The sequence below is a fragment of the Saccopteryx bilineata genome, chromosome 9 (assembly GCF_036850765.1).
Source record: "Saccopteryx bilineata isolate mSacBil1 chromosome 9, mSacBil1_pri_phased_curated, whole genome shotgun sequence".
NCBI classification, from domain to species: domain Eukaryota; kingdom Metazoa; phylum Chordata; class Mammalia; order Chiroptera; family Emballonuridae; genus Saccopteryx; species Saccopteryx bilineata.
In genome coordinates, this window is record NC_089498.1 from 93,667,751 (window position 1) to 93,680,058 (window position 12,308).

General features: G+C 40.7%; 1 protein-coding gene across 1 annotated transcript in view; it reads left to right on the forward strand.

The window, feature by feature from the left end:
- Positions 1 to 367: 367 nt before the first annotated feature.
- Positions 368 to 12,308, forward strand: part of WASHC2A (WASH complex subunit 2A) — a 69,096-nt gene continuing 57,155 nt past the window's right edge. Inside the window, 5 exon segments of the mRNA XM_066244207.1 lie at positions 368 to 481; positions 608 to 724; positions 1,274 to 1,438; positions 9,425 to 9,487; positions 11,881 to 12,054. Coding sequence (XP_066100304.1) covers positions 608 to 724; positions 1,274 to 1,438; positions 9,425 to 9,487; positions 11,881 to 12,054 — 519 coding nt within the window. The 5' untranslated portion in view covers positions 368 to 481.

The window sequence follows — 12,308 nt, forward strand, 5'->3', positions numbered from 1 at the left end:
TGGGAACCGTGGAGCCAAAAAATAGTGGACCATTCTGTTTATGAATCTCCCAACGCTGGACGAGTACACAGGCAGGGAAAACCGCTTCTCTTAGGTCTCAAGTGCAAAAAGGCTGGTGAAAAACCCCTTTTCCCACAAACAGTAGCAAAAAAAATGGCCCCTATGAATGATGGCAGGCAACACACAATCTAGAATGTGCGCCCAGGTCGGGCGAGTACCTGCAGCCTCACATAGACTATACACAGGTGACGCTGCCTTATGCACCAATCAGGCTATATATATTCCCCCCCTCCCCTCTTCCTTTTTCTTACGTAAGCTTTCCGGTTTCACAGGGGCCCCGCGGCTGCGCAGCTGCTTCCGCGGTGCCTCTGTCCAGTCACGTGGGGCGGGGTCACGCGAGCCTGTTCACGTGAGGCCGGTCACGTGCAGGGACGCAGGAGGCTCGACTTCTGGGGAGCTGCGGCCTGGACTAGGGGCGGTGGTGCGTGTCCTGCCTCAGGGAGCTGCGGGGGTGGGTGCGGCGGGGCCGCAGAGGGGACAGGCCGAGGGATCAGGCAGGACTGCCGGTCCCGGAGACCAGCGTCCCTTCCCTTCCTTCCCGCTGCAGATGCACCGGAGGAGCCCCGCGCAGGAGCGCGCCCCCGAGCCCGTGTGGGAGCGGCCGTGGTCGGTAGAGGAGATCCGCCGGAGCAGCCAGAGCTGGTCGCTGGCCGCCGACGCGGGCGTGAGCGGGGATCCGGGCCGGGGGAGGTCGGGGCGGGCCCGGGTGCTGTCCCTCGGGCCTGGGCCCCCACGCGGGCTGCTCGTCCCGCTGCAGGCGGAGCATGTCTCCCTGCCCCGCGGTGGCTGTGGCGCCCTGAGGAAGCCGCATTGAGTGGGGCGACAGACGAGCCAGAATGGTTATTCTTGAGTGGGTTCTGCAGGCCGTGGCCCAAGAAGCTCAGAACTGCGATCCCCACGTCGTATGTGAATAGGATTTTTTTTAAACTAGTGATTTGTCATTTTACCCTTTATCTGTGATCCCTGTAGAATGACCACCCAACAGGACTTTAAAATTCCTCCAGAAACTGAAGAGCAAGTATCTACTGACTAGCCACCGTTTAGTGAGCTCTCTTTTTCAATTCCACTCGGCTTTAGTCCCGACAAAACCAGCATCTCTTGTCCACTCCAGCAGTCATGTACAAAAGGGGAAGGAAGTGGGTTCTTTTCGTTTTGACAAAAGAAATAGATGTACATATTAGTGATAACTCGTCTACGTTTATTTTTTAAATAGCTACTACAGTTTCTGCAGGAATTTTCACAGCAGACTATCTCCAGGACCCATGAAATCAAGAAACAAGTGGATGCACTAATTCGGGAAACTAAAGTCACAGATTGTCGCCTACATAATGTCTTCAATGACTTCCTTATGCTGTCTAATACCCAGTTCATTGAAAATGTGAGTTACTTAGTCAAATCAGACTTACAGATAATGCTTTTTGGGGGATCAAGAGTCATTGTGATATTAAGTGATTTATTATCAGTTTCCCTTCTCAGTTTGATGGAAGTGTTGGTTTTTGGTAATATAAGCTTTCTGTGGGGTTAAAGCTATTAAAATAATTAATAAAGTTTTAAAAAAACTATTTTTTAAAAATAGTTTAGTTTAAAAAAATAGTTTTTTAAAAAAAACTTAAGTTTTTAAAAAAAATCTAATGAAATTTCTTAATATTCTAGTCTTTACATTTCTTTTTAGTTTTGCTGGATTGTGTGGCACTCAAGCCTTGTTACAGCATATTCTGTAAAGAGAGATGTGGGTGCTGCTGCAGTTACTGCTTGTTCCATTATGTTCTGATGAATTATATTAAAGGCATGTGTGTGTCCACTTGGAATATTCTCAACTAATGTTTTATTAATGATGGCTGAACCTATAATACACAGGCAACTTAAACAGATTACTGAGCTGTAATGCTACTTGTAATTTTGTCTGTATATTCTCTGTTAAGTGCTAGGTCATAGGAGTTCATAGATGAGAGAGAACCTCTCCTTACAGCAGGTCACTATCTTCCATAATAGTGTAATTCCAGAATAGAAAGGAAGCAAGTGTGGCTGGAAGCCAGTGACTGAAAGTGAGACTATTAAGAGATGATGGTGGAGAGGAAGCTTGGTAAAACTGATCTGTACTTCTCATAGGGTGGCTAACTTCCTGAGTATCAGCATTAATTAGTCTGTGAAAAGAGGATTAATAAAGGAGGCTATTTCCTAGGATTGTTATATGTAAAGTATTAAAAAAAATAGTTTGAAAATGGCAAGATTAAATAAAAGCTCAAGATTCTGGATTCTTATGGAAAGACCTAATACTGTTATACAGGTATCTTATTTGGTATGTTTGTACATTTTTTAGTAGTTTGGGTTGGAATACCATCAGTTGCCTTTTGGGGGAGCTATGTGTAAACTGAAGATGTTAATCAAGATCTTAGAGATTTCTTTTGGTAAAGCTCTTTATTTCTGTTCACTTGGATTCCCTATTTGCCATCCATCTAGTCCTCCTCTTAGTCCTTTGTGCCTCTTCCCATTCTAGTTTGCAGCCAGAGTTTCTCTCTGGATGAGTCTGTCACCACTGCCAAATTTAGCTGCTCCCAGGACTCCTGTAATGTGTGTCACATGTCTTCTTCATTCATGGCAGAGCATGATGATGTTGAGAGGTGGCTGAATCTCTCAATATCTATAGGCTGATAGTATATTTGGCAGCTTTTTAATGTATTTACTTTAAATCCTGACAGTGGTCCTCATGTATCATAAGTCTGACTTGAGTGATGGTGCCATTTGGTTTCATGGTTTATTAGAAAAGGTATTCAAAGTTAAGTAGGTTTCTGGGTTTTAGTAATTAACCTCAGAGGCAGCTACAAGGTTGCAAACTGCATTATGGAATTAGTGAAATTGAAGAGCAATCAGTACTTTGTAGGGCAAGAGGAATTAGTATCTACAGCAGGGGTCCCCAAACTTTTTACACAGGGGGCCAGTTCACTGTCCCTCAGACCATAGGAGGGCCAGACTATAAAAAAAACTATGAGCAAATCCCTATGCACACTGCACATATCTTATTTTAAAGTAAAAAAAAACAAAACGGGAACAAATATAAGATTTAAAATAAAGAACAAGTAAATTTAAATCAACAAACTGACCAGTATTTCAATGGGAACTATGCTCCTCTCACTGACCACCAATGAAAGAGGTGCCCCTTCCGGAAGTGCGGTGGGGGCCGGATAAATGGCCTCAGGGGGCCGCAGTTTGGGGACCCCTGATCTACAGTCAAGGTTCCAGAGAGGATTCTGAAAGAGGAGAGATCCTGATTAATGCTTCAGAAGGGAACACAATTCTTAATTATTAGTCTGTTAATTTAGGAATTTTGTCCTGAAACAACTGACCTAGTTAATAACTTTTTTAGAAGCATTTCCCAAGATTATTTTACATTTATAGATATGCAGTGAATTCCCCTATTGAATCAAGTCCCAGATATATATATATATATACCTATATATATATTTATCTATTGTAACTGAGACAGAGAGAGAGAGAGAGGGACAGACAGATAGGAAGGGAGAGAGATGAGAAGCATCAGTTTTTTGCTGTGGCACCTTAGTTGTTCATTGATTGCTTTCTCATATGTGCCTTGATGAGGGGGGCCAGCGACCTTGGGCTTCAGATCAGCAACCATGGGGTCATGTCTATGATTTCTTGCTCAAGCCAGTACACCTGCGCTCAAACTGGCAACCTCGGGGTTTCAATCCAGGGTTCTCTGTGTCCCAGTCCAATGCCCTATTCACTGTGCCACCTCCTGGTCAGGAAACATTTTTTTCTTTTTTTTAACTTGAACCTTTCCTAGATAAGTCTGTGTGTGTGTGTGTGTGTGTGTGTGTGTGTGTGTGTGTGCAGTTTGCATTTTTTAAAATTTATAAGCATTTTAACACATCAGTAAGGCTTTTGTGAACTTAATTTTTATTCTTTTTTATTATATGACTAGATCATAATTTACTTAACAGTCCTTCAAAATTTAAAGTTTTAGTGGAGTATTTCATATGCCTAGAGAACAGATAATAACCACAGGTGATATTGATACGCACCATCCTGTATTAACAGATTTTAATATTTTTCCATATTTGCTTCAAAGGCAGTAAAGGCCCATTTTTTTTTCTTGACTCTAAACATTTTTTTGGAGGGCTCCTTTATATTTCTGACTTATTACGCTTATCTGGAGAGAGAGAGAGAGTGTGTGTGTGTGTGTGTGTGTGTGTATATATATATATATGTTGTATGAAGGTAGGGATCTCATTTTGTTTTTTTTCCCATGTGGTTGACCTTTATCAAATACAGTTGTCTCTTGCCATATCGCAGTTTACTTTTTGCTGTCTCACTGTATCGCAAATTTTTAAAATTGTATATAATTTTGTATCGTGAATTTTTTGCTATATTGCAGGATTTTGCAGTATATAGGTATTTTTATATATTATTTTAATTATTTTTGCAGTAAAATAAGCACTTTCTAGCCTAAAATTGAAAACAATATAAAAATATTAATTAAAGCATGTTAAAAGAATATTAAATCAAAATAAAACATGTAGTGTACAGCAGGGGAGTAGACAAAGACTCACGTGTGTGGAAAACACAGGTACCCTGCTTCTGCTTGAGCTAGTTTGCCCAAGTGAGATTGTACACAGCACACTATTGGCTGCTGGATGGGAGGCGACCAATCAGTGCACTGTGTTCTGTATCCTGGGCTCTGATTGGCTCAGCGACTGTAGCATCAGTTTCCTCTGTCTCCTGTGTATAGCATGTGTTCAGCATCTCGCCTTGTCTATTTCATATCGTCTGATTGCTGCACAGTGTTGCTTTGGGGTGTGTTTTTGTGAAGTTTTTGTTTTATTTTTTTATTTATTGATTTTACAAAGAGAGGAAGGGGTCAGGGGATAGAGTGAGAAATATTAACTCATAGTTGCTCACTTTAGTTGCTTGTTGCTTGCTCGAGGAAAGCGCGGCGGAGGGGTGGAGAAGCAAATGGGCGCTTCTCCTGTGTGCCCTGGCCGGGAATCGAACCCGGGTCCTCTGCACGCTAGGCCGACGCTCTACCGCTGAGCCAACCGGCCAGGGCCTTGTGAAGTTTTTGTAAAAAATTGAATTTAATTCAAGCCCTACTATGTCGACCAAACATTCCGTGCCTTCTAAGGCTTCTGGCACCGAACCCAAGTGCCAGAGGAAGATCCTTACCATCACAGTAAAGGTGGAACTCCTTGACATGCTAAAGGAAGAGAGAAGCTATGTGGGTGTAAGCAGCCATTACGAGATCAATGGATCTTCGGTTCACTACATAAAGAAGGACGAAAAGAATATAAGGACCATGGCAGCAGTGCCTTTTAACAAGACTGCAAAGAGTATGGTAACTTCCCGCAATAAGACCATTGCGAGGATAGAGTCTGCACTGACCCTGTGGATCAGTGACTGCAGGAGGAAGAATATCTCACTGGATACCAACACTATCCCCATGAAGGCCAAGAAGCTTTACATAACTTTTGCTGAAAGTGGTGACATTCACGAAGGTGACTAGGATGACGACGCAGAAGCAGGACCATCGAGTGCTTCTCCCACCAGACCAACCCCATTCATTGCCAGCAGGACTGGTTTGACAAGTTTCAGAAACACTTTGGACTTAAGAGCATTTCTCTGCATGGAGAAGCTGCCTCTGCAGATAAGGCTGGAGCCAAGGAGTACATGAACCACATATTCAAAACCATCATTGAGGATGGGAGCTTTAAGCCTGAACAAGTTTTTAATATGGATGAGATGGGCTTATTCTGGAAGCAAATGCTGTCTTGCACTCTTATTACAAAGGACAAAACCAAAGCCCTTTGATTTAAGGCCCAGAAAGATTGTGTAACTTTGATTATGTGTGGGAATGCTGTGGGCTTTATGATAAAGCCAGGGCTTATTTATAAGTCCAAAAACCCAAAGGCCCTAAAAAACAAGAATAAGAATGTGTTGCCTGTGTTCTGGATGCACAACCCCAAGGCCTGGATCACGTCCTCATGTCGGATTGGTTCCACCAGTACTTTATCCCAGAGGTCAAGCTTTATCTGGCAGAGAAAGGCCTTGAATCCAAAGTGCTTTGGATCATGGATAATGCTGAAGGTTATATTGTCGATCTGTTGTATGATGACATGCAGATAGGGTTCTTGCCACCAAACACCACGTCACTGATTTAGCCCATGGATCAAGGTGTTATTTGCGCTTTTGCACAAAATGCCTTGCAAAACCTCAGTGAAGCTATGGACTCAGATGAAGACTTCTAGTTAAAGGCGTACTAGCACGACTACATACACCATTGCATCATGTCTCCTAAATATTCAGAAAGCCATAAAGGAGATAAAGAGTGAAACTAAATGCCAGTTGGAAAAATTTGTGGCCAGAAGTGGTCCACCATTATAAGGGAGTCTCTCCTGATGAAGTCCATCACTCTATGGTAGATAAGGTTGTAAAGCTGGCAAAACTGATGGGATGAGATGGCTTCAGTGATATGATTCCTGATGATGTTAATGTGATGCCCATTCACAACTGTTGACAGACGAAGACCTGACAGAGATGACAAAATCAGTAAGCAAAGAAGAGAAAGAGGAACAAGAAGAATTAGGGATTGAAGAAGAAAGAGGAGGTTGGCTTAACACTCAATTACCTCACAATCATGGTCAGAATGTCCAAAGAACTTCAGTGAGTGGCTCAAGAACGGGACCCCAGATGCTTTGTTCGTTGCAGTTCTCAAATACAATCAAGGGTGGCATGTTGGTTTATAAAAACCTTGTCCAGAAGAAAAAGCACCAGCAAATCTTCATAACTGTGTTCCTGACTTGGAAGAAGACAACAGTTATGCCTATGCCTTTAGTGAAAACAGAAATTACAGATGAAGGCGAAGATACTGCACCACCCGATGAAGCACCTGATGAAGTGGCACCTTCAGAAGAGCTGCCATGCTCTTCCTGGCTGTGCAGTACATTCATCTCATTGTCATTGCCTTCATCGTCATCAGTACTGCACAGCTAATTCATCATCTTATCATCATCATTCAAGTTGTAGTATATTCACTGGTAAGTACCCATATAGAATTTTATATGTTGTTAAAATTATGTAGGGTTAAGAGTGTAGAAAGTGTTTAAGAAAAGCATAGGAAGTGTCTCTAGAGTGTGAGAAAGGTTAACAACAGTGTGGAAAAGTTTTATAAGAGTGTGGGGAGGGTTTATAAAGCCTTGAAATATATATAAATAATAAATATAAGGTCACTGCTTTGCGGATTTTCAGCTATCGTGGGTGGTTTTGGAACCTAAGCCCCATGATAGCTGAGGGACCACTGTAGTTATTTTCCTTACTGACTTTTGTCTGCTAATGCATGTATGTGCATATGTGTTTATATGAAAATAAAATCAAGCCTACATGTAATTCTGGCCTCTGTCTTTTATTATGTTTATCTGCTATATGCTAGTATCACAATCTTTTATTGATTGGTTGGTTGATATTAGAGACAGAGAAACATCGATTTGTTACTCCACTTACGCATTCATTGGTTGATTCTTGTATGTGCCCATACTGGGGATTGAACCCACAACCTTGGCATAAAGAGACAACACCCTGAACAACTGAGGTACCCGGCCATGGCTTAAATACCAATGATTTCTGATAAGTTTTAATAGGGCAAGTCTCCATGACTCCTTTTATTTAAAATTGTGGTTTTCCCTGTGTTTTTGCTTTCCTATGTGAATTTGAGAACTCTCTTGCTGAGTTCCACAGTCCTATTAGCATTTTGATTGGAGTTGCATGGAATTACGGATTTGCTATTTGTGGCTTTCCACTGTAAATCATGATGCCATGAGCATTTTGCTGTTTGCAGTATGATTGTTTTTCATGGAACTAGATTTCAAGAAGTAGAATACTTGGTCAGAAGATACGGACCTTTAAAGACACTGTCTCTTAACATTGTCAGATATTTTAGAAAGGTGAATAACAGCTACTGCTGAAAAGGTTTGAGAAATGGGCACATGAGTACGTGATTGATGACAGTGTGAGTTATCACAGATTTGTGGAAAGTAATCTAATTTGGAAGGACCTATTAAGATTAAAAACCAGTTTTGTCCTTGCGCTTGGGAACCCTATTTTGGAAAGCCTACAGATATAAAAGGGCCAGAGCGTAAGAATACGTGTGTGCAGATGTTCATAGCAGTTTGTGTACAAAAGTAAAGACTCAAAATCTCAATGTTTACCAGTGGGAACTGTCATGAATGAATTATAGTTAAGTCCATACCATAGAATATCATGTAGATACTGAGGATATTGAGTCAACTCTTTATGCCAGAAAGTGGCCTCTGAGAGCATTAAGTGAAGATATGGGGCAGAGAACTGTACGAGTAAGATTTTATTTAAAAGCAGTAGGGGTGGGAGAACTCTGAACATATGCGAATGTCTATGTGTTTGTGTAAGAGTCACAGGCACATAGAGGAGCACGCCCAGCTTAAACTCGCTATTCCAAGGGTTAGATGGGACATAGGGAAGGAACTAACTTTAAATCTCTCTTTTCCATATATATTTATGAACTTTTTTATTTTAATTGAGATACAATTCACATTCCAAAAAATTCACACTTTTAAAAAGTGTGCAACTCGGGTTTTAGTATATTCACAAACTACTTGTATCTAATTCCAAAACATTTTCATCACCTTACTGTTTATAACAAGCATGTTTTTACTTTGGGGGTTTATAAAATAAGTATTTTCAAAAACAGCGAAGGAAATCACAATGAAGGTGCTGAAGAGATAGCTCTATTTTGGAAAAGAGAGCCCTGCATGTCCATGCCTATGGGTTAGTCAAATGCCTGGCCTGCTGGCAAACCATTTGTTTTCATATAAATGGGATAATAAAAATTTACTAACCATTTGAAGCAACAGAGTGAACATAACTTTTACGTTTACTGTTTGTATTGCTTAGAATGTTACAGCTATTGTAACCTATCAAGTAAGGTTTACCAGTTGATATTCTCTAGCCTTACGTTTCAGTTACCCGTGTTGTCCTTTCAGCATTAAGTATTAGGTTAAACAAAGAGGTGTGAGAACTCGTATCCTACTCTTTTTGTGACTCTTCTGGTCAGCAAGGAGATTGAACTTCTTTTCATGTCTCTTAGTCAATTGTGTCCTTTTTTTTTTTTTTAATTTAGATTTTGGTTAATTGACTACTTATCTTTGCTTTTGTCCCTCACTTGTGGTCTCAGCCATTTGTCAAATAATCATTTCCTCCTTATCTTTATTGTATATTAAATTTATGCTTTTTAAAATTGTATAATGAATTCTCACATTGTGATTTATTTCAAATGATGTTTTGATAATTTAAAAATGAACTTGCTTCCATATTTACTTAGCGTGTGTATGATGAAGAAGTGGAGGAGCTGGTGCTCAAGGCCGAGGCAGAGAAAGCAGAGCAGGTACTTGCTTCCAGTCACTCTTTCGTTGAGTCCCTGATTTAGAGACCAGAGTGGTGGAGGTTTGTAATGTGGCTGGTAGGGGATGGACATTGGGGAGATTGGGAAGGCTGCTCCTTTCAGCCCAACGATTTATAATATTAAGAAATATATAGTAAAGTGCCTGTATTCTAGCTTAAGAAAAGAGCCCAGTTCAGTATTTTCTGTAAAGGGCCAGTTAAATATTTTAGACTTTGCTGGCCTCACTGGTTTCTGTCTTTTCTTTGTCTTTTTTCTTCATCCTCTTCCCTTTTCCCTGTTCCCTTTAAAAATATAAAAGCCATTTTTACAATGAGGTCTGTATAGAAACAGGCCAGAGGCTGGGCTGTAGTTTATATGTTCTTTGAAGACTGTTCACCTATCCTTTTGTGATTCCTCTGATTCTTGTTCCTACTAGTTAAAAATGAAAGTAAGATGGATGCTGGGTTAAACACATTGGCATGTCTAACAGGATGTGTTAGAGGATATACAGGCTGGAGTGAACATTTATTGACTCTGGGATGATTGCAGGGAGCTAGTGACTTGGAAAAAGACTTTGTCTTCAAGAGATTACAGTCTTGGTTGGGTTAAAGGATGTATGTAGTATGTCAGCTGCATGGCTGCTCACTGGGAAGTTTGGGTGAGAGGAGCTCAATGGGTAAGATAGCAGAGAAAGGTGTCAAGGATGAGATGTTAGCTGGCTGAAGAAAGGAAGCCAGATTTTCAGGCCATTTCAGCAAGAGACAGTTCCATAAGCTCAGGTTCTGAGTTGGAGACTGTCCCTGATATTCTATGGGCTATGCTAGTGGAAATACTGGAGGTCAGGCAAAAGGAAGGTGAAGGGGCGGGGAGGAGGTGCATGTTGGAGGGGTTCGTATTGGGCGAAGCAGTCGAGGGCAACAGTCTCCACCTTTCCCCCCTGTGGCTCCATGTGTTCTTCCTGGGGTCTCACATCGTGGGCCAAAGCCTAGATAAAAGGTTCTTGATTCCCTAGCGCTCTGGCCAAAGTGTACCCTCTTTTCCCCATTCAGGAAAGCTCAGTGGAGTATGACCAAGTTTATTATGAGGAGAAGCTTTGAATCAGCTCTAACCTATGTACAAAATATAAATCATTTAAAAAAGTTGGTGCTTTATCAGTAACTGTTACTTGTAATGTATGAAACTGTTTGAGGAGGAAACAATATCAGCAACCAGCTACAATTCTCCCTATTCCCAGCCTCTTCTTTTTTTAAATAAAAAGTTTTTACTAGTACTATTTTAAATAGTACTCAAGGATTTGCTAACTATTTAAGTGCGATAGTATCCAGTTACACCAAAGACAGTTCAAGTTTAAAGTGAAGGTATTTAGTGAACTATTTTTTAAAAGCATGTACAGTACATAGTTTATTTCACAAACATATTTTTACACAGTCCTCAGAGCATTAGCTGTTTAATTAGAACCAGGCATATTGGAGTGGAGAAAAGGTGCAGCCCAAACAAAAACGTTAAATTAGAAACACTTCGTATTTGAGATAGAAGTGTAAAATTCTTGTAGGGTTTTCCCTTTTGTCCCTCAAAACAACACTGCTTTTTTTGGTTCTTTCTGTAATTATATATCACCTTCTAAAATATTTGCGAAGAGGGGAAATGAAGTGTTTTCTGAATATTTCTCATAACTGATGACCTACTTGAGTGTAGGAGGGGATTGTCATTGCGAGCTGCTGTTGTAGGAAGTGGAGACCTATGGACTGTTTTCAGCAGGTTGATTTATACAGACTTATGTAGTGAGTGTGGGGAGATTGTTCTAGGGTAATGAACAGGGTAGAAGAGAGATTAAACTGACCCTCTGGCTTGTTTGAAACAAATTTATAAAATAACTAATTGTCCAATTGTTATTTTTTTAATTGTAATTGAAAAATGTCATCTCTGGCTGGAGTATTTTCTTTTAGGTCTTTACTCCTAAAATTGTCCAAAGGACCATTAACCAAGGTTAATGGGATATAGTTACCGTGAGGCTAAAAGTTGAAGCCCTTCACTTCTCTAGTGGCAGGGAAATAAAGGGTCATTTGAGGGCTTGTGGTATGCCATTCACTGTTGTACTTTTACCTACGTTACCTAGCGGCACCATCACCATAGTACATCTTGTTTTCATAGATGTATCTGGAGCTCTGGGGCCTTAGGTACTTTGATCCACATCCTGAAAGTAACAAACTTGGGATTTAAAACTTACTCCAAAGTCTGTGTCAAGGCATTCATTAGGATCTGACTTTTGTTAGCATGTTTAATTAAGATTTTTTTGTGGGGGGAGCATGATTCTAGGGTTTAGATAACATTCCCAGTCTTATATTATAGAGGTATCAATATATTGAAGATCCATGCTGAACAACACTTTTTTGTAGGAGAAGACCCGGGAACAGAAAGAAGTAGATCTGATTCCTAAAGTTCAGGAAGCTGTGAACTATGGTTTACAAGTGTTGGACAGTGCATTTGAGCAATTAGATATAAAAGCAGGAAACTCAGACTCTGAAGAAGACGATGCTAATGAGCGTGTGGAGCTGATTCTTGAACCGAAGGTAAAGACGTGCAATTCAGATATTCATTGTTACACTTGTTGTGTTTTGAATACTTTATTTGGGCACAGAATTAGTAAGACATAGACTTCACAACTGAACTTGTCACTTAGTATTCTCATGTTGACTCCATCAGAAAAACTTGCTTTACATAAACATTGATTGAGCACTTGCTGGGTACAAGGCAGCATGCCAGGTTAGGGGGTACAGAGTTACAGGGCATGGTTTCCACTCTCAGGATATGTATGATAGCATCC